The sequence below is a fragment of the Hemitrygon akajei genome, chromosome 17 (assembly GCF_048418815.1).
Source record: "Hemitrygon akajei chromosome 17, sHemAka1.3, whole genome shotgun sequence".
Classification (NCBI taxonomy): domain Eukaryota; kingdom Metazoa; phylum Chordata; class Chondrichthyes; order Myliobatiformes; family Dasyatidae; genus Hemitrygon; species Hemitrygon akajei.
In genome coordinates this window covers 74,066,731-74,090,476 of record NC_133140.1, presented here as the reverse complement: position 1 = coordinate 74,090,476, position 23,746 = coordinate 74,066,731, and the positions used below count along the sequence as shown (strand labels likewise).

The window sequence follows — 23,746 nt, the reverse complement described above, 5'->3', positions numbered from 1 at the left end:
TCCCCGGATGCTCTGGTTTTCTTCTACAATCCAAAGGTGTACCAGGTAGGTTAATCGGTCATTGTAAATTGTCCAATGAGTAGGTTAGGGTTAATCGGGGTTGAGGGCTTGCTAGGGCAGCATGGCTTGAAGGACTGGTAGGACATACTCCGTGCTGTGTCATGAAATAAATAAGTGCTACAAAATAACTTCAAAAGACTTTCATTTGGGAAGACAATAAAAAAAATCACTGTCTAGGCCATCAAATCAACCAATCCGAGTCATGTGCAAGAGAATATGAAAGTCATGCAAACCTATGTGTATACAGAAAGAAATGGCTTGAGATGACAATACTTCATGTAGCGCAGACTTCTTATTCTACTGTTCAAAATTCAAAGTAAATTTATTATTAAAGTACATAAATGTCACCATATAGATTCAAGATTGTAAGTACTATCCTGAGATTCATTTTCTTGTGGGCAGTAAATAGAAAGAAATACAATAGAATCAATGAAAAACTGCACGCAACAGAGATGAACTAACAAGAACGTGCAAAAGACAACAAACTGAAAATACAAAAATAAAAAAAATTATAATTATTATATTAGGCAAGTTGTAAAGTCCTTAAACGTGAGTCCATAGGCTCTGGAATCAGTTAAGTATTTGGGTGATTGAAGTTATCCTCTCTGGTTCGAGACCCTGATGGTTGAGGGGTAGTAACTGTTCCTGAACCTACTCTTTTTAAGTATTGCAAATTGTTTAATCGTTCTCGACTCATTTTTAAAATCTTTATTTTCTTCCACCACCTAAGATGCTCACTGATTTTTTTGGCTCACCCTCTGCTCTTGAGGGATCTCGTTCTCACCAACTTCAGTTTCTAACCTAACTCACACTACCTGCTTCCTAAGTTTGTTGCCTTCCTGTCTTTCCATATTGGGGGAACCTTATCAAATGCCTTACTGAAATCCATGTACAGTGCATCCACTTCTCTACCTTCATCAATGTATTTTGTTACTTCCTCAAAGGTGATAATCTCTGGATTACTACCAGTGCCATGTGCTAGTCAGAGTAGAAATAGGAGGATATTTCAGTTGAATACGTGGCTTGAAAAATGGTGCAAGGGGGAGGGATTCAGATTTCTGGGGCATTGGAACCAGTTCTGGGGGAGGTGGGACCGGTATAAACAGGACGGTCTGCACCTGGGCTGGACTGGAACAGATGTCCTAGAGGGAGCGTTTGCTACTGCTGTTCAGGAGGATTTAAACTAATGTGGCAGGGGGATGGGAACAAGTGCAGAGAGACAGAGGGGTGTAAAATGAGGGTAGAAGCAAAAAGTAGTAAGGTGAAAAGTAAAAGTGGCAGGCAGGCAAATCCAGGGCAAAAAGCAAAAAGGGCCACTTTTCAACATAATTGTATAAGGGCTAAGAGCGTTGTAAAATCAAACCTGAAGGCTTTGTGTGTCAATGCGAGGAGCATTCGTAACAATGTGGATGAATTGAATGTGCAGATAGTTATTAATGAATATGATATAGTTGGGATCACAGAGACATGGCTCCAGGGTGACCAAGGATGGGAGCTCAACATCCAGGGATATTCAATATTCAGGAGGGATAGACGGGAAAGAAAAGGAGGTGGGGTAGCATTGCTGGTTAGAGAGGGGATTAACACAATAGAAAGGAAGGACATTAGCCTGGAGGATGTGGAATCGATATGGGTAGAGCTGCATAACACTAAGGGGCAGAAAACGCTGGTCGGAGTTGTGTACAGGCCACCTAACAGTAGAAGTGAGGTTGGGGATGGCATTAAACAGGAAATTAGAAATGCGTGCAATAAAGGAACAGTAGTCATAATGGGTGACTTCAATCTACATATAGATTGGGTGAACCAAATTGGTAAGGGTGCTGAGGAAGAGGATTTCTTGGAATGTATGCGGGATGGTTTTCTGAACCAACATGTCGAGGAACCAACTGGAGAGCAGGCCATTCTAGATTGGGTATTGAGCAATGAGGAAGGGTTAGTTAGCAATCTTGTCGTGTGAGGCCCCTTGGGTAAGAGTGACCATAATATGGTGGAATTCTTCAATAAGATGGAGAGTGACATAGTTAATTCAGAAACAAAGGTTCTGAACTTAAAGAAGGGCAACTTTGAAGGTATGAGATGTGAATTAGCTAAGATAGACTGGCAAATGATACTTAAAAGGGTTGACGGTAGATATGCAATGGCAAGCATTTAAAGATCGCATGGATGAACTACAACAATTGTTCATCCCAGTTTGGCAAAAGAATAAACCAGGGAAGGTACTGCACCCGTGGCTGACAAGGGAAATTGGGGGATAGTATCAAGTCCAAAGAAGAAACATATAAATTAGCAGAAAAAAGCGGCACACCTGAGGACTGGGAGAAATTCAGAGACCAGCAGAGGAGGACAAAGGGCTTAATTAGGAAAGGGAAAAAAGATTATGAGAGAAAGCTGGCAGGGAACATAAAAACTGGCTGTAAAAGCTTTTATAGATATGTGAAAAGAAAAAGATTGGTCAAGACAAATGTAGGTCCCTTATAGTCAGAAACAGGTGAATTGATCATAGGGAACAAAGACATGGCAGACCAATTGAATGACTATTTTGGTTCTGTCTTCACTAAGGAGGACATAAATAATCTTCCGGAAATAGTAAGGGGCCGAGGGTCTAGTGAGATGGAGGAACTAAGGGAAATACATGTTAGTAGGGAAGTGGTGTTAGGTAATTTGAAGGGATTAAAGGCAGACAAATCCCCAGGGCCAGATGGTCTGCATCCCAGAGTGCTTAAGGAAGTAGCCCAAGAAATAGTGGATGCATTGGTGATAATTTTTCAAAACTCCTTAGATTCTGGATTAGTTCCTGAGGATTGGAGGGTGGCTAATATAACCCCACTTTTTAAAAAAGGAGAGAGAGAAAAACCGGGGAATTATAGACCGGTTAGTCTGACATCGGTGGTGGGGAAAATGCTAGAGTCGGTTATCAAAGATGTGGTAACAGCACATTTGGAAAGAAGTGAAATCATCGGACAAAGTCAGCATGGATTTGTGAAAGGAAAATTATGTCTGACGAATCTTATAGAATTTTTTGAAGATGTAACTAGTAGAGTGGATAAGGGAGAGCCAGTGGATGTGGTATATTTATATTTTCAAAAGGCTTTTGACAAGGTCCCACACAGGAGATTAGTGTGCAAACTTAAAGCACATGATATTGATGTGGATAGAGAATTGGTTGGCAGACAGGAAGCAAAGAGTGGGAGTAAACAGGACCTTTTCAGAATGGCAGGCAGTGACTAGTGGGGTACTGCAAGGCTCAGTGCTGGGACCCCAGTTGTTTACAATATATATTAATGATTTAGACGAGGGAATTAAATGCAGCATCTCCAAGTTTGTGGATGACACGAAGCTGGGCGGCGGTGTTAGCTGTGAGGAGGATGCTAAGAGGATGCAGGGTGACTTGGATAGGTTAGGTGAGTTGGCAAATTCATGGCAGATGCAATTTAATGTGGATAAATGTGAGGTTATCCACTTTGGTTGCAAGAACAGGATAACAGATTATTATCTGAATGGTGGCCGATTAGGAAAAGGGGAGGTGCAACGAGACCTGGGTGTCATTGTACACCAGTCATTGAAGGTGGGCATGAGGGTACAGCAGGCGGTGAAAAAGGCAAATGGTATGTTAGCATTCATAGCAAAAGGATTTGAGTACAGGAGCAGGGAGGTTCTACTGCAGTTGTACAAGGCCTTGGTGAGACCGCACCTAGAATATTGTGTGCAGTTTTGGTCCCCTAATCTGAGGAAAGGCATTCTTGGCATAGAGGGAGTACAAAGAAAGTTCACCAGATTGATTCCTGGGATGGCAGGACTTTCATATGAAGAAAGACTGGATCGACTAGGCTTATACTCACTAGAATTTAGAAGATTGAGGGGGGATCTTATTGAAACGTATAAAATTCTAAAGGGATTGGACAGGCTAGATGCAGGAAGTTGTTGGGGAAGTCCAGAACGAGGGGTCACAGTTTAAAGATAAAGGGGAAGCCTTCTAGGACCGAGATGAGGAAAAACGTCTTCACACAGAGAGTGGTGAATCTGTGGAATTCTCTGCCACAGGAAACAGTTGAGGCCAGTTCATTGGCTATATTTAAGAGGAAGTTGGATATGGCCCTTGTGACTAAAGGGATCGGGGGTATGGAGAGAAAGCAGGTACAGGGTTCTGAGTTGGTTGATCAGCCATGATCATACTGAATGGCGGTGCAGGCTCGAAGGGCCGAATGGCCTACTCCTGCACCTATTTTCTATGTTTCTATGTAACTCAATCAGGCTTGTAAGGCACGACCTGCCCTTGACAAAGCCACACTGACTATCCGTAATCAAGAGTATGCCTCTCCAAATACTCATAAACCCTGCCTCTCAGGATCTTCCCCAACAACATGCCCACCACTGAAGTCAGACTCACTGGCCCATAATTTCCTGGGTTACCCCTACTCCCTTTCTTGAACAAGGGAAAAACATTTGCAACCCTCCAACCCTCCGGTACTTATCCCGTCCCTATTAATGATGCAAAGATCATTGCAAGAGGCTTAGCAATCTCCCCCCTCACTTCCCACTGTAGCCTGGGGTATATCTCATCTGGTCCCTGTGACTTATCTAACTTAATACTTTTCAAAAGCTCCAGCATATCCTCTTTCTTAATGTCTATATGCTCAAGCGTTGAAGTCCGCTGTAAGTCATCCCCAGAATTGCCAAGGTCTTTTTCCGGTTGAATAGTGAAGGAAAGTATTCATTAAGTACCTCCGCTACCTCCTCCAACTCCATGCGCACGTTTCAACTATAGCACCTGATTGGTCCTATTCTCACACGGCGCATCCTCTTGTTCCCTGAACAATGTTCCCTGAATATTTGCCCACACTTCTGCTGTGCATTTCCCAGAGAACATCTGCTCCCAAGTTCCTGACTAACAGCATCATATTTCCCTCTACACCACTTAAATGTTTTCCTAAATTGTCTGTACCTATCCCTCTCCAGCGCTATGGTGAAGGAGATAGAGTTGTGGTCACTACCTCCAAAATGCTCTCCCACCAAGAGATCTGACACCCAACCAGGTTCACTTTCCAGTACCAGATCAAGTACAGCCTCTCCTCTAACTGGCTTACCTATATATTGCATCAGGAAATCTTCCTGAACATACCTAACAAACAATATTCCTTCTTGAATCTCCCCCTCCATATAAACACTTGAACCAAGATACACAAGTAATTTCTTCATTTAACAATATAATGTGGATTCTCTTTAACCTTCATCACACACAGTGCCCTTTCTTAACCATTCATTTCTGCCCACATCACTGTAAAACAATCCTGTAATTCACTTAGAGTGGGACTTCCTGATTATCTGTTCAACCACTTCCTTACCCTGTTTCTTTTAATGTTCTTTACTCCAGCAAGTCTTTACCCACACATACCATGATTGCGGCCTAATTTCACTCACTTTAGTCTGAAGTCTAAGTTAAAGGAAAGAAAACAGAGTTAATACTTCAGGGGTTCCTAATCTGGGGTCCACGGACTCCATGGCATAAAAAAGGATGCAATCAATGTGCTTGCATCAGAAATGATGCAGTTGTAATGAGAACTCGTGGACCTGAAATATTAACTCAGTATCTTTCTCCACTGCTGCTGTCTGATTCTGTTCTATTTCAACATCATATCTGGTTGGACCAACCCAGCACCATCAAGCCTTACTGTCCACTCCCTGAACTAATCAAAATTCCATCATCATCCCGGAATAAAAAGAAAACCAAGTCCTTCTCTCCACCTCAACCTTAAACGTCACCACCAACATTGCTTGAGGTGTTTCTGTGCTCCTATATTCTCTGCCAAAAAATTGCAACTCAGCCTTTCATTTTGAAATTCTTACAGAAAGAAAAACAGCTCTGTTCTCCTTGCCCATGTATTTGTCCCCTAGCAAAGCACTGACCCAGCCTGATATTGTGTAAATGATCATTGAACTATGGAGGATCTGAAGCGGTGAAACTAGGCGCTGACACAATACTAATGAAAGCTGATGGCTATTTTATGTATGTAAAATATATGAAGAGGAAAATCTGATAGAAATTTGCTGAATCCTGGGTTTTTTTTTTCCACAGCAGGAAGAGAAGCACTCACTGTAGTAGTGGTAGAACTGGTACAGTGGAACCAGATAAAGGGTTGCCTAGCATTGAGGTCCAGAGTCACAGAGACAAGATTCAGAGTAACATACACAAAATGCTGGACGAACTCAGCAGGTCAAGCAGCATCTATGGAGAAAAATAATCAGTCAAATTTTCAAGCCAAGATCAGGGCTCAGCCCAAAACATCAACTATTTATTCCTCTCCATAGATGCTGCGTGAACAGCATTTTGTGTACGTTATGCTGGTTTTCCAGCATCTGTAGGATCTCTTGTGATTATGTCAAGCAAAGTCAAGGAAGGATAGCTCACCATGACCACAGAGATTACCTAATTTAATTTCAGAGGCTGCTTTTCACAGATTAGATGACAGAAGTGTGCTTCCTCCCTTAATCATGGATTAGGCCAGGTTAATAAAACTACGCTCCTTTTAAGAAACCAATGTGCATCACAGAACAAAACATATATAACAATTCCAAAACAGTGTTTTACATGATGTTCAGAAGTTGCAGTATTCTGAATTTCCTGGAATTTGCTGCAAGTTACAGTTTAAATGGATAATCCAATTTTGATATTAATATTTAATATTCAAAATGAACTGATCAGATAATTAATTGTGCATTGGATTAGTGTAGGTGAATAAATTATTACAGTGAAATAAACATTTGTACAAATTTTAAAGTTAAAAAATAGCATTCAGCCTTTCATTTTGAAGTTCTTACTGAAAAGAAAATTCCACTGACGACAGAATGCACTTCTCCCAAGTAATAATTAACATCTACTGGCAACTCTGAGTAGGAACGAGCCATCTCTCCAAAAAAAGAGCAAAGGTGTGTAATAAAAGTGTCTCACCGTGTCAGTTTCATAATGGACACAGCATAGATCTCCAACCTATTTGCATATTTATCTTTGTAAATAGTGTTACGTACCCGTGACACGTGACAGTGGTACCCTTGTCACGTGACTGGGGTTGAAGTTATACTGGACATGAGGTAATGGTGGAGTGATGTCATTTTCCCGCCAGTAGAGGTCATGTGACAGGTTTTTTCTACAGGGTATAAAAGGAAGACCCACCCTGTCAGGTGGGGCAGTTCGTGGCTGGATTTGCCAAGATGACTTCATGTTACTGTGTGATTTAATGTGATGACGCAGTTTAGTTAAAAATGAAGTTTTATATAATGCCTAAAGTTTAAAAGGTCAGAGCCAACGGTTTCTTTGCTGATGGAGAGTGAAGAAAAGTTTGGAAAATGGAGATCGAGAAGAATTGATTTTCGATGGATTGACTTCGACTTTGTTTGATCCTCATTCGGAAGGATTTCGTTTACTATTCTCACGATAGTCTCCGCTGGGAAGCGGGAGATTGAGAATATTTTGGAAGGAAGGTCAGTCACTTTAAGTTGTTATATTTAATAAGATTCGACGTGGGAGTTCGACGCTGGGAATCGAAGGACATCGACGTGGAAGAGAATTTACATCGCTTTAAAAAAGTCTCTCCTTTTAAAAGTACCGTGAGCTTTTGAACTGTCGGCATATCGTTCTTTGAACTGTTTTCATTCGGCATATCGCTTTGGAGAACTGAGTTTTTTTCAATACTACTTTAAAGACTGTTTGAGACTGCAAAGCTATTAAGAACTGTCTGACCAGCTGTCAGCAGCTGAGCTCGGATCATTGTTTGGGTTTGTTTACATTTGAAGGGGGTTTGTTATCAGTGTTTAATAAACGTGTTATTCGTTATAAAACCCCTTGCCTAACTCATCTATATTATTGTTGCCCGAATACGTAACAATAGGCTGTGTGCTTAGCCCCCTGCTCTACCCACTTTACACTTATGACTCAGTGGACACATTTAAGTTTGCTGATGACACCAGTGTATACAGCACATACAGTATGAGGGAGATTGAAAATCTGGCTAAATGGTGCCACATCAACACCATCTCACTCAATGTCAGCAAGAACAAAGAGCTGATTATTGACTACAGAGGGGAGAACCAGAGTTCCATGAGCCAGTTCTCATTGGGGATCAAAGGTGGAGAGGGTCAGCAAATTTAAGTTCCTCAGTGTTATCATTTTAGAGTACCTGTCCTAGGCTCAGCATGCAGTATAAGTGCAGCTATGAAGAAAGCATGGCAACACCTCTACTTCCTAAGTGGCTTGTGAAGATTCGCCATGTTATCTAAAACTTTGACAAACTTCAATACATGTGCAGTGGAGAGTATATTGACTGGTTACATCACAGCCTGGTATAGAAAAACCAATGCCCTTGAATGAAAAATCCTACAAAATAAAGTAGATATGGTCCAGTCCATCATGGCTAAAACCAAAGCAACATCCATCATCAGGCACTCCCACTACCCAGGGCCTCTCTTCTGGCTGCTGCCATCAGGGAGAAGGTATAGGAGCCTCAAGACCCACACCACCAAGTTCATAAATAGTTATTATCCTTCAACCATCAGGCTCTTGAATCAAAGGGGATAACTTCATTCAGCTTCACTTGACCTATCACTGAACTGTTCTCGCAACCAATGGACTCACTTTCAAGAACTCTTCATTTCATGTTCTTCATATTTATTGCTCATTTATTATTATTATTTTCTCTGGTTTTGTATTTGCACAGTTTGTTATCAGTTTGTTAGCTTTTGCACACTGGTTGTTTGTCTGCTCTGTTGAGTGTGGTCTTTCATTGCTTCTATTATGATTCTTGCATTTACTGAATATGCTCACAAGAAAACAAATCTCAGTGTTGTATATGGTGACATAAATGTACCTTGACAATAAATTTACCTTGAACTTTGTAGTTGGAATTTTAAACCAAAATAAGAAGACATAGTGGAAATAACTCACGACAGAAATTAAATCTTACATTTGTTTAAAGCAAACCTTTATAAAAATATTCCAATATTTAATAAACTACTGTAGCCTTCATCAGAACTACAGCAGTTTTTCTCAGTCATTCAAATCATTTCACAAGGAATAATGAAATAAGATCCCAGCTTTCAGGTTACACAAAGAATAATCTCCAAAAAAATGTTTAAAACATCTTAAATGTGAGACAGCTAATTAATTGCAAATATGAAGGAAAATGAAAACGGGAGAAGCTTACTTTAAAAAAAAGTATATCACAAAGAACATAACTACAGCTTCTCAGCTAAATCTGCTAAGGAATTAAATATTTTTAAAAATTCATTTAGAAAGGGAACCACGGTTTAAAGTGTTTTAAGCCTGCTATTATTAAAGCCACTTGAAGGTTAAAATAAGCTTTGGTCTTACTGAACAAACCTGACCATTTGAGAGGCAAACACAGTTAACGTATAATTATAAGAACACTAACAGAAATAGTTAAGATTAGGTGCCGAAACTCCCCAGTCCCTGGCTTCTAATCAAACCCAGTAGGCATTCTAATAAATCACTTAGATGAATTGCTGCTTGCATTATGTGGATCACGCTTGAAGTGTGACATTCTGAGCCAATTACTTCCCTTAATTTTTTTGTTAATAATTTCCTTCTTTATTGAAACTTTCCTTTACATATCAGACATCTCCCAGATCATTTCATTTAAGTTCTTCCAGAAATAATGCTTTTTTGGTGGAGGAGGGGCGGAGGAGGATGGAAGACGTTAGAGGCTAAGAATATGCAAGGAAGAAGGGTAAAACAAACATCTTCATTTAGTTAGGATTCTAAGGGCAACATTATTTTTTATTTTCAACCCTTACGCTGCTTCTTCATACTAAACTGGCTATTCTCCCTGTTTTGCCTTAATTATGTGATCCATTTACCACATTAAAACATCAACTTCCTTCTTCTCATGACATTATTTTATTTTTGCACTGCTTCATTATACTTCATTATTTTAAAAAAAAATGTTTTGTGTAACTTTGTTTCTCCACTGCACAATTTATAGGACAAGCTTTCAAAGGAAGGTGGTAATCTAAAGACAAAGAGTGCCTGGAGGATGTGCAGAGTACTCCTATGGCCCCTGTGCTAAATGAGGGCTCTGCTAAAGAACAAAAGATGATGAATCACAGTATTAAAATTCACAATTAGCAAAAATACATTCATCAAAAATAATAATATCACTTCAAAGTAAAAATGTGAATAATCCATACTGGTATTCAAACCACTGGCACCATAGAATAATAATGCTGCCTTTGATGGAATGACTTGTTATGAAGGGAGACTGGATAGATTGTGGGCAGAGGATGCTGAGGGAGGACCTGATACAAGGATACAAAATTATCCAAGGCACTTATCGTGTTGAGAATAAAAACCGTTCTCCAGGGCATAGGTATTCATAAGACCACAGGGCATAGGATTAATGTTAGGAGTAAGTAACTTAGAGGGGTTCAGAAGAATATTATTTTCACACTGAGGAATCGGCAATGGATTGTCTGAGAGCATGATAGAGGAAGAGACTCTCACAAAGCTTATGAAGTATTTGGACAAGCATTTGAATGGCCAAAGCACAGTAGGCTGGTACAGACCATGTGCTGGTAAATGGGATGAGTATAGTTAGGCATATGATGATCAGTATGATCAGTATAAACATGGCAGGCCACAGGGCCTGCTTTTGGGGCTATGTTATGTTGTATGACATGATATGCTCTATGGTCTCCCATACACAGTGTCAGCCGGGTTATCATGAATAGCACCAATGGCGAGGTAGTACAGCAGTAAAAGAGTGCATTCTTGTATGGTAGAAACTCTCTCGAACTGAATGCGCCACTAAGTGAAGACCAGAAACCAAGAAACAACATCAAACACAAAGTAATGGGAAATGATAAGATCTGAAGGAAATCATCCCCACACTTTTATTTTCATAGCTGATTGTACAGACAGTTATGATTCAAAAGTGAGTGCAATTTAACCTTTTACTTCAGACCATAAGGTATTTTCAGAATTAACTACTTAGTGGAAAAAAATGGTAATAGATATTTCTGGAATAAGCACTACTTTTTTTTAAACTGCTTTTTTGGTTAAATGCAATCATTTTCTGGGATTAAATGCCCATCTATGTAACAAAGCTAATTTTCTAATAGTGTAAAATTAATAGATAATACCCTGTTATTTTTCTATAACTATATACAATTTGTAAGTGTTTAGTGTGGGTAGACAATAAGGAGATAATTCGGTGGAAAGTTATCTTCAACTACACAACATAGTTTCCTCATGCTTCTGAGCTACAGTGCATCGGTGCCAGCAGATAGAGGAAAAGTACATTATAAAGATAAAGATTAGCTTTATTTGTTGTATGTACATAGAAACATACAGTGAAACATGTCATAGTTTCAAATCAAACCAGCGAGGATTGTGCTGAAAGCAGTCCACAAGTGTCGCCATGTTTCCAACACCAACATTGCATGCCTACAACTCACTAACTCTAACCGTATGTCTTTGGAATGTGGGAGGAAACCGGACACCCAGAGGAAACCCACACAGTCATGGAAAGACAATCAAACTCCATACAGACAATGGCAGGAATCGAACCCTATCAGTGATTGCGTTAACTGCTACATTACCAGGTTTCACACATGCTGTAGCGTGATTACCACAACCGAAAGGAATGTATCCCGCCTTCTATCACTACACAATTAATTCTAAATCTTAAACGCAAGAGTTTCTGCAGATGCTGGAAATCCAGAGCAAGACACACAAAATGCTGGAGGAACTCAAGCAGGTCAGGCAGCATCTATGGAAATCAATAAACAGTCGTTACAGGCTGAGACCCTTCACTAGTGCTGGAAAAGAAGGGAGAAGATACCAGAATAAAGAGGTAGGGGGGAGGGGGAAGGAATACAGGCTAGAAGGTTAAAGGTGAAGCCAAGTAGTTAGGGGAGGGGAGATGAAGTAAGAATCTGGTATAGGTGGAAAAAACAAAGCACTGGAGAAGAAGAAATATGAGAGGAGAGGAAAGTGGATCATGTGAGAAAAGGGAGGACAAGGGGCATCAGGGGGAAGTGATAGGCAGGTGAGGAGAAGCGGTAAGTGGGGAATAGAAGAGTGAGAGGGGGGAATTACCAGAAGAAATTGATTACAAATCTATTATTCAAGACATTCAGGAATGCTGGGATATTAGATGCTTGTTGGGACCCAACAGTAATGTAAATTTCCAAGTCATGGACGGCATGACCAAACATCAAAGAAAACTGCCATGATTCTGAAAATAACAATGAACTTCCAAGATTTGCCATTATAATATTTTTGATACCCCATACCGAGCTTCTGAAAAGCTGTCAATTATGTGCCAAGTATGGAACTCTGTGCTATGAATGCACATACAATAGATATAGCTTGAAACTCTCCCAAACCAATTTCACAGTGGACTCTCACAGGGTGTAAACTGAGATGAGCTGCATTCCACTAACCTGGACTCAAGTCAATACAGCACCGCCCATTCCTCAGCTTTTGCAATCTGAAGGAATTTTCTTTGTTTAATATTGTTTTAGAATCTATGTTTAATACTGTTTTGGGACCAGTAGCACAATAATTTAAAATATTTCAGGTGCTTTTCCACTGGCTTCAATATGCAAAGGTCGCCTTCTAGCTGCCACATAGATCTAAAATGGTAAAAAGCATAAAGGACCTGTTATCAGCTATTCACTTTTAGCAAGAACTGCTGGTTTGTTACTTAATTTTCAAACGCTTTCAGCAAAATTATGTGGAGTCCAAAATAAGGGATCATAGATATCAGAAAATTACACATAAATCCATTAGGGAATAGAGGAGAAACAGATTTACTTCCGTTTCAGATTTATTTAACACATGTACAGGGAGACCATACAGTGAAATGCATTGTTTGTATTAAATGAACACAACCTAAGGATGTACTGGGGGCAGCCCGCAAGTGTCACCACACATTCTGGCACCAACAATAGCATGCTCACAGTGCTCAGCAGAACAACACAGAACACAACAAAAATAGCACGCACCCACACACATGAACAGTCCACCAACTCCAGAACAGGCCTTACTTATTAAAGTCATCCACGTGGAATAAAAAATAAACACCACCTGCTACTTTAAGGCCTCATGAGCTTGGGATACAAAGAAAAAGCAAAACAACACAATTCAAAGGTAAAGGGCATTTTCTTCAAAAATGAAGTAAGAAGAATGCTTACTTCAGGAACGGTCAGAAATACGAGACTTGTATAATTAAGAAGAATATATTTTGTGAAGGCTGTGCAATATGGGCATTGCAAGCATGACCAATATTTATAGTTTATATCTAACGGTCCCTGAGAAAATAGAGTTGAATCCCCTGGAACAGTTGATTTCTCTGAGGGCACTTCCACATTACTGATATGTTTGAGTGTTTTAGAATTTTGAACTCATGGCGATGAACAGTTCCAAGTCAGGACAGTGGAATACTAAGAGGCACTCCTTGTTAATCCAGATTTAATATCAAAAAATATCACTGCCTTTAGAAATACATGAACAAAATAATATCTATTAAGATATTTTATGAATATTACTCAAACAATACTGCATACAAAGTTACATATCTAGGATGTCTACATAATTCATAGGCAGGCTTGTGAAACTGTTAGTGGTTATGAATAGTTTTTGGATCACATCCCATGTAGTGTTATAGAATTTGAAAATTGTATTTTAGTGTTCAGCATTTTTTTATGGACTCCAAAGTAATTTACTTTAATAAAGTGTTGAATTGCAATATTCCCAAAGTGACTGTACAGAAGATGCTACATAAACAGCTACATGATATTAGTCTCCACTCCCCATACACATTGACCTATTGTTCGCAATATTAGCCAGCAAACGCTTAACACAATGTTATGATATTGCTCTGTCCAATTTTAATAGAAGCGTTAATATGTTTTGTGCTAATTAATCTCACAAAATGGCCCAAAAGTAATCCCTGCATTAATGCATATGGCATTTATATCCATGTTGATGTTGCTCTTCTAATTACTAAAACTTTGCATCATCTTATTCTATCAGTTTATTATCTATTTCAAACGCTCATTTCCCTTTCCCTGGGCCTTTCTAATAATTTGTTAAGCAGCATTCACAACAAAAAAAAGTTCTGGTGAATTCTTCAGTTTGCATTTTTAGCAGTAAAAATGTCAACATACTCAGGGAAAAGTACTAAGCAAGATTAACAAACATAATAAACTTCCTTAATGTTTCATATTCGCTTTCATTACCATACTTTCGGAGTACATATTCACTAACAATTTCAAGAATGAACAGTTTCTTTGAGTAAGATTTGACATTTTTTTGGTTTTGTAACTACCTTTTAAATAATAACACCCCCTGTATTCAGCAATTCTCTCAAAATATACAGCCAGACTTGATCTATTAAATAGATATTTTTCAATGCTACTTAGATAAGAAATGTATTAGGATATGATATTTTCCAGTTCTTCATCTAGCACCTCTTTGTCATAACTCTTATCCTATGAGATGAATTGCTAATACTGTGGCATGAATTTTCTTTGACTTTTGCTCACTCTTTTCTCTATAACTTTGGCAGGGACGTCATTTACATGCATGAGCAGAGCTTCCTCTATAGGCTGTGCACCAAAAGAAGCACAGAGCTAATTCACCACCCATCTCATCCCTACAGGTTTTCTTCCTCTTATTCTCCAGGTCCTAAGAGCTCAGCTGCACGTCTATATCAGGTAATACAAAATAGTGACAAAGGACAACAGCCATCTGTTATCAATCCCACATCCCACAGTGCTTCTAAAGTTTCCCACAGCTCTGTCCAAATTTATGTACGTACTGGAATCTTGAGCTTATCTGTTTTGGGTTTGTTAATTAATTTTTGGAACCTTTTTCTGAATAGCTCCCCGGTTTTTCAGTTTATTCCTCGTCTCCTTGTTACATTTGCTTCTGGAATGCCATGTTCTTAATTTCTTCTCAGGATAAAAGCATCACTCTATACATATTCTATTCTGAGCTGTACTCAAAAATAAATCCACACCTTGAAGTCATTTGAAGGTACTCCCACAGTGCCATCATATTCAAATATCCAACAAACACACAAACTGTTTGTTGGAGACTATTTTTCAACATTAATGTTTTAATGTCAGTGATTGGCTTTACTGTTTAGTAGAGACAGGCAGAATAGAATGATTATCAAGTTTTAACACCAACTAGTTTTTAATCTGTGCATGAATAACTATGAAAATTATTTCTGTGGTATTGTTGCATATAATCTAGAAATACATTTAAAATAGAAGTCATGTTATAAAAATCTTCCAATAAAAATGAAAAAAAATGACAAAACAATAAACTGATGCATTTATGAGATATATTTTGAGGATGCAGAGGTGAAGCCTTTTTTTCCAGATTCTGAACAGTACATTTCTCCAGTTAAAAATCGATGATTATCCTCATAGCATCCGCTACTTGCAAAGTCAGAAGAGATCTTGTTTTATTTCAGATAAATTATATGGTCTATACAGCTGAACAAACATTACAAATTTTATAGTTACTGAAAATCCATGAAAGAAGTGTTTTTTCTCCCCTTAGCAAACATAATTAAATTCAGGAAAAGTAGTTAAATTATACAATGCTTACTTTAACTGGAAAGTGCAAAAAAATGAAGTAAAATGGTGAGGTAACTTTACTCGAGCCTTATTTCCTCCATTGTAAAATAATGAGAAGGCATTGCTGAGCAAAATTGCCCAATCTATAAAAGAGTCTACATATAAGGGTTGGGAATGCAAAATGGAAAGTTGAGTTTGAGTACCAGGAATAATAAGATACCCAGATACTGGCTGTAATGGAGATCAGCCAACAAAAACAATGAAGTTCCTGCTTTGATTCAAGTTCAGGCAAGCAATAGGCTGAAAAACAAAATCACCTGATTTGAATGAAGTGGAAAGGAAGGTGCCCACAACACAGGAACAGATCGGTGCATAAACTTGATATAATTTATAACTCTTAAAACACAACTTGGGTTGCATCCCGTCTATTACCAGAAGAAAGCACATCTGTTAAAAATGCCAGTACAATGGACAGCCATGCACTAGAACTAGGAAGGTAACCCAATATTCTCAGAACTTTCTGCAAGTCGGGGCATTTTGATCCATCACTTTGAGAAGGGGGGGAAAAAAGAAAACATTTTGGTTGCTTAAAACATCTGCTAAGCTCTAGCCGCTCAAAGACACACTAGTCTCCTACTCATAAGCTGCCAACAAAAATATTTGTCTGAATGAAGGATTGTGCAAATCACAGGATAATGGTAATCTGCTTGACAAGCCTACAAATTTCAAATATCATCACGGAGAGACCAGTTCAAACATGATCTATCTTTCACTTAGTATAATTAGCATACATTTCTAAAATACTTCTTAAAATAGATTTTCATTTGTTTTACACATTATTAAAAATATACTGTATGTATACCATCTTACCTTATTCCAAATATTCAGAATTTCCAACTGAGTGTATAAAACATTTTCCTCTTCCTCCTTACTACAATAGATGTAAACTATAACAACTATCATGATTGCTACACATAAAAAGAGCTAAAACAATGGCAAATAAGAATATTCATCAAGTGAAATGAATAGCTTTTTCTCTGTAGAATATTTTTCCATAAAAATGTCTGTTGATTCTAAATTTAAAACACAAGTTTTGTATTTCATGAATAGGTAAAAACTGTGGAAGACAAAAATGGTCTGCATTTACTTACTTCAGCAGAAGATGATGGATCCTTTCACTCAAAAAAAAAGCACTAAAGATTATTGACGGAATCACAAGTTACTTGGCCAATAATCAAGACTAACTAAAGAATAGAGATCAAGGGCATTGAAATCTTAATACCATGTTTGGGTGGCATTATCAACCCTGGCCTTCCATCCAATAGACACTTTATGGTCTCCCAGCAATTACATGGGTTCCCTCTTGGTCCTCTTGTTTCTACCTGCATACAAATATATGTGGATTTGGAGCTTAGTAGGCCTCTGCAAATTGGCCTTTTATGCAGGTGGGTGGTGGAACCAAGGAGAAGTTGATGTGAAAGTGAGGGTTTGGGCAGAATTATTATAATTGGGAGTGTCACTGCAACTAGATGGTTAGTGCAGACTGAGTGAGATGAAGCAATATTGTCATCTTCTATAATTGAAATTAAGTCACTGTAATGACTGAATATTACTTCTTTGTGTGAAACCTACCTATTGACCCACCCAATTACTGTAAGGTGTATTGGAAAAATGTTCTGGAAAAGAACCAAGTCCTCAACTAACAGCTCCTCATCAGTCATGTGTATATGGCACAAAGAATGTAGGCTACCATCAACCAACAGCAGTGTCATCAGCAACCTCATCAAATCCAGCCTCACACGTGACTCCAGAAATGAAAACCAGATAGCAGGCCACATCATTAACCATTGCTCCGCAGATAAGTTTGTTAGCAAATTCCAAGTAACCAAACACTCAAAACCATAGACCAGGACATAACATGCTGTATATCTAGCCCCTATATGATCTAACTGGTTTATATCACAAATCTTGCAGGTATCAAATGGTACAATTCAACAATGTCATGTAGATACTTCCCATAGCTCTAGAGCAGCAGTCATAGCAATCTCACCTGTATTAATGCCACACATTTTATGGAACACGGAATATTTTTGTGCAACTACATTTTCAGGCCTTATTAACATCAATAGAACTAAATGCATGCAGAATTATTTAATTTTCAAATAAGGCATTGTAGCATGATTTTTCCACAAAACGCAACTCATTTTTAATGAATACAATGCATTCTTGCCTACTTCTGGGTAAGTTGTGGTGATAAGTATGACAGCGGCCTCTCCACTTAGGTGTGAAGAATTTGATTACTTTCACAAATACATTTCTGCTGATTTAATCAAAATGAAGAAAAAAAAACTGCTACACACAAATTCAAGTACTCCACCCTGCAAAGCACCGAGTTTAATTTGGATAATCAAAGATGTAATATGTACAGCTGGGTTTTCACTTTGAGTAAGCATCTTCAATCAAACACAATCCAACATAAGAAAGTGCAGTGAGCTGGTTACTTACCATTGACTTAGTAAAAGGACGGGCCAAGGCAAACAGTAGGGTATACAGCCACCAGCTGCGATGCAGTGAGGAGTACATCATGTTTCCCGGATGCAAAGCATTGGACGTTACTCCATGAGGTGACAAGCGGCGGTTCAGCTCATTTGAGAAGTAAAGATTACAGAGCTTCGAGCGGTTGTAGGCAAGCATGGCCCAATAATCTTTCTTAGCAGGAGAAAGCAAACTAAAATCCAGCTTCCCTGAAGAATCCTTTATATCAGTGAACCTGAAACACATTCGTAAAAATTGTAATTTTTCAACTTGAACAAACGTGCCCAGAAATATCAATTGTTTATCCTGTTAAGGAGGAAAACTAAGCAGCTATTGTCAACCACTGTTGAAAATCAAATCACAACTACAGTCTGAAACAATGTGGGTTAAAAATTTCTCGTCACTAGCACAAAATATTTGCTACAATCTGGGCCATCTGCTGTACTTTATTCCAGACATTTGGCTCCAGATCCTCTGAAGTCCAGGTTTGACTGCAAATGTAGCCACATTCCACCTGAACCAGAAATCAGACTAGGCTCCCCAATCTTTGGACGGATACATCCATTCTCAAACAAATATATTTCAAAATCAATTACAGAAATACACACACATACATTTTTATTACAGGTTGCTGAGATTCTCTGAATCCTTATAGCAAAAAAAGTTCATTCAGCTCTTCAAGTACAGCACCTTGAAGATTTTGGATTAGGGTGCAGAATTTTTACTTTCCTTGTACATTTCCTACTGTTTAACTTCCCAATGCTTGCTTGTATTTTTACACATCACATATATACATGTAATTGATCAGTGAATTTTCCAGTAATTGTAGTATGGCTGCTTCAGTACTTTTCTAGCTTCGTTTTTCCATAGCAGATGTTACATCACTTAAATCTGGCTATCCTACAGATTAATTCTTATCACTGGACTGTTGCTTTTTTTTATTATTGAAGACAACCAGAATTTCTCAGCACTTCTTCCTTATTCTTGTAACATTTAATAAACAGGCGAAAAGCAACTACTTTTATGCCTCATTCTTGACTTTCAAAGAATCTCTGAATCTCAAAATCACCATAATCCAACAAAGAACAATCCAGTCAGTCCCATTTTTCTCCACTCTTCCCCCTTATCCTGTATTTTCTAAACCTTCAAATACTCAACTGGAATTCCTTTTTTAAAGCCACAATGGAATCTGCATCTATCACAGTCTATGTATCCCATATAATAATAACATTGTCTAAAAATGCTCTCTCCCACATCAGTCAATTGGAGATATCTACTTCTTTCTCTCTCTCTAAACCCATTATAATCCAGTTGGATCTAATCTCACCGATACAGATTTAGATTTGGCTGGGTATATTTCTATTAGCTCATCACAGTCAGGTTCAGACCACCTTCTCCATTACAAGCTCAGTTTTGGGAGCATTGTTGTGCATTTTTTTAAATCAAGGTGAGCAATGAAAGAGGCAAAGGCAATGCTAAAAGACCTTGATTCACAATTATTCCTGTTCAGGAAATGTAATTGACTAATTATAGCAACATTGTTTAATATACAATTAACTATAAAGTGCTTATGTTCATTTAAAGCTGATTTAATGTATATATCAAACTACTTCAGTAAGATCCTTAAAAGTGCAGTCAGAAAAGCATCTGCTTCCCCATCATAGAAACAAGAGATTCTGGAGATGCTGGAAATCTTGAGGAACATACATAAAATGCTGAAGGAACTTAGCAAGTCAGGCTGCACCGATGGAGGGGAATTAACAATCGACGTTTTGGGCCAAGACCCTTCATCAGGACTGGAAAGGATGGGGGAAGAAGCTAGAATAGGAAGGTAGGAAAAGGGGAAAGAGTACAAGCTGACAGGCGATAGGTGAGACCAGGTGAGAGAGAAATGAAGAAGCTGGGAGGGGATGGGTAGAAGAAGCAGAGGGCTGAAGAAACAGAAATTTAATAGGACAGGAAGAGTGGACCATGAAATAAAGGGAAGGAGGAGGGGAACCAAAGGGAGGTGAGGAGAAGAGAAGGGATGAGTGGATAACCAGAATGGGGAATAGAAAAAGAGAGAACGGTAGAGGGTGGAGTAATTATCAGAAATTGGAACAATCAATGTTTATGCCATCAGGTTGGAGGTTACCCAGATGGAATTGGAGGTGTTACTTCTCTAACCTGAGTTTGACCTCATCATGGCAGTAGAGGATGCCATGGTCATGTCTGAATGGGAATGGAAAGTCAAATTGAAATGATTGAAATGGATGGCTATGGGAAGATCCTCCCTTTTGCAACAGACGAAGTAAAGGTGTTCCACGAGTACCTCCCCCCCCAGTCTGTAGTGGGTCTTACTAATGTAGAGGAGGCTGCACCATGAGAAACTCCCTTGTGAAGTTTCTATTTCCACATTATTGCATATTGGTAGGAAAATAATCCTTATTAATTTATCACTCTGCTGTTAATAATTCTTTTTAATTTATCGCTCCGCTCGGATACATATGGTAACATATTCTAACTGTCCTCTATCATAAAATCATTATGGGAGTAGGCTTTTTAAATGGGTTGGTATAGGCTAGATAGGCCATAGGACCTGTTTCTGTGCTGTAATTTTCTATGAGTCTATATATGCTGCAACTATCATCACAATTCAGCTATGCAGCAATACCCTGATTTAATCTAACTCAAATCATGGGACAATTTACAATGATCATTTAACCTACCGACTGGTATGGTTTTGGATTGTGGGAGGAAATCGGAGAACCCGGAGGAAACCCACATGGTCACGGAGTGAACCTACAGACTCCTTACAGGCTGCAGTGGGAAATGAACCTAGGTCGCCTGTACTGTAAAGCCTTGTGCTAACTACTATGCTAACCGTATCGACAGCTATTGCAGTTGCTGCTCCTGAGAGATGTCTGTAAACCTGTTCCAGAAGTCAGATGTAAGCAATTTTATTGAAGGTGAATTAACATGAAAATTTATGGGCGCCATGGCAGTGTAGAGGTTAGCGGAACACTTTTATCACTCAGACATCGGAATTCCGAGTTCAATTCTGGCATCATCTGTAAGGAGTCTGTATATCTTCCCCAAAGAATGCATGGATTTTCTCCAGGAGTTCCAATTTCCAAACACAGTTTTAAAACGTACTGGGCAGGGTAATTGATCATTGTAAATTGTTCCATGATTAGATTAGGGTTAAAGTCAGTGTTGTCAGGGGTTACTGGGGCGGTGTGTCTCAAAGGGCCAGAAAAGTCTACTCCATGCTGTATCGCTGAAATAAATAAATAAAAATAAATTTATTTCTTACAATTACAATGCCATAGAATCAGAATAATGCACATCCAATGGCTTTAATGTATCAATGGGTGTTGCATTGTTTGATAAAGTGTCTTACAAGAGTCAATAGAAGATACTTGCCTTGTCACTTTCAAAAAGTATTCTCTTAACTGGCTTCCCACTATGATCCAGCACCTCTGTTCTGAAAAACTACATATCTGTTTGATTACTGCAGAGAGGTTACATGTAAATAGTTACATTCACTGAGAAGAAAGCAATTAACATTGGGAATGCTCAGATTTTTGAATGAGCTTACAGGACAATGAAAGGCCATTTAGAATCTGGAATAGTGAAATCTCAGATCAGAAAAGCATGAATGAGAATTGCTACAGTGGACTTGAGGAGAGCTGCGGGCAATGTTTCAAGTGATAGGCAGACTTCAGTGACCGAGTGGATAGGTAGCTAGACTCATCTTGGCATCATATAGATTACTGAGACCGCAAAAGATCTGGTTTTGCTCAAACTGTTGACAAGTACATAGAGCAGTACAGCACAGAAACAGGTCTGTCAGCCCACAATCTCTATGCCAACTGTACTGCCAACTTAATCTTATACCACCTGTCTGCACATAGTCTAAATGCCTCCATTCCCCACCTGTTCATACACTGTCCATGTGTCTCTTAAGCATTACCTGCCTCTACCACTTTTACTAGCAGTGCATTCCAGGCACAACCACTCTTCAAGCTTGTGCTCTTTCCCCTCTTTCCCCAAACTTCTTATTCTGGCTTCTTCTCCCTTTCCTTCCAGTCCTGGTGAAAGGACTCAGCCCAAAATGGTGACTCGTTATTCCTACCATTGATGCTGCCTGACCTGCCTAAGTTTTTCCAGCATCTTGTGTGTGTTACTTACCTCCTTAATCTCCTTTAAATGTTCTCTTCTCATCATGAAGCTCTGTCCTCAATATCTAACATTTCCAGAATGGGAAAACAAGACTCTATCTACCCCATCTTACTTTATGTATTATTAGGTTGCCCTCATTGCATTCAATGTCTGCAGTGAGATGCTGAAGATGTTCTATAGGTCAGTTGTTGAGAGCGCCCTCTTCTTTGTGGTGGCGTGTTGGGGAGGAAGCATTAAGAAGAAGGACGCCTCACGTCTTAATAAGCTGATAAGGAAGGCGGGCTCTGTCGTGAGCAAAGTACTGGAGAGTTTAACATCGGTAGCTGAGCGAAGGGCGCTGAGTAGGCTACGGTCAATTATGGAAAACCCTGAACATCCTCTACATAGCACCATCCAGAGACAGAGAAGCAGTTTCAGCGACAGGTTACTGTCGATGCAATGCTCCTCAGACAGGATGAAGAGGTCAATACTCCCCAATGCCATTAGGCTTTACAATTCAACTGCCAGGACTTAAGAACTTTTTTTTAAAGCTATTATTAATGCTTTTTGAGTTAGTGATTTAGATGCATATCATATTATTACTGAGTTAAGTATTGTATGTAATGAGTTTTTGCTACAACAAGTGTATGGGACATTGGAAAAAATGTTGAATTTCCCCATGGGGATGAATAAAGTATCTATCTATCTATCTATCTCAGATTCCAATGCTCCACAGAAAACAGTCCCAACTTTGCCTAAGCTCTCTAATACTCTCTAATCCAGGCAGCATCATGGTGAACCACTTCTAAAAAACAGTTCTAAGCAAATTTATTATCAAAGTACATCTATGTCGCCATATACAACCTTGAGATCCATTTTCTTGCAGGCATACTCAATAAATGCACAATAGAATAAAACCCATAATAAGCATATGCCCACAGAACATCACTGTGGTTCCCTGGCCCCATCTCGGTGCTCTGTACACTTTCCCGTAGTGTGGCAACCTTAATTGCACACGGTACTCCAAATGCACTTTGACTCAAGCTTTATAGAGCCTTAACATAACTTCCTGACTTTTATATTCATTACTACGACTGAAGAAGGCAATATATCATATGCCTATTTTACCAACCTACCTCTCTGTGTTACCACTTTGCAGGAGCTATGGACTTACACCCCAAGATCCCTCTGTACATCAATGTATATCAATGCTCATAAGGATCCTACCATCATCTGTGTATTTTCCTCTTACATTTAACTTCCCAGAGTGCAGCATCTCACATTTGTTTGGATTAAACTCCATCTGCCATTTCTCTGCCCACGTTTCTGATTCTGATGGGTCTACATGTTGCTAAGTTATGTGCTATGAAGCCTACACCAGTTTTGAAGACAGGCGCTGCCAAAA

At 39.0% G+C, this 23,746-nt stretch overlaps 1 protein-coding gene across 1 annotated transcript in view; it reads right to left on the bottom strand.

Moving 5' to 3' along the window:
• Window positions 1-23,746, bottom strand: part of wwox (WW domain containing oxidoreductase) — a 1,114,422-nt gene that overhangs the window by 693,644 nt on the left and 397,032 nt on the right. Inside the window, exon 8 of the mRNA XM_073070392.1 lies at window positions 18,169-18,433. Coding sequence (XP_072926493.1) covers window positions 18,169-18,433 — 265 coding nt within the window. The remainder of the gene's footprint in view (window positions 1-18,168; window positions 18,434-23,746) is intronic.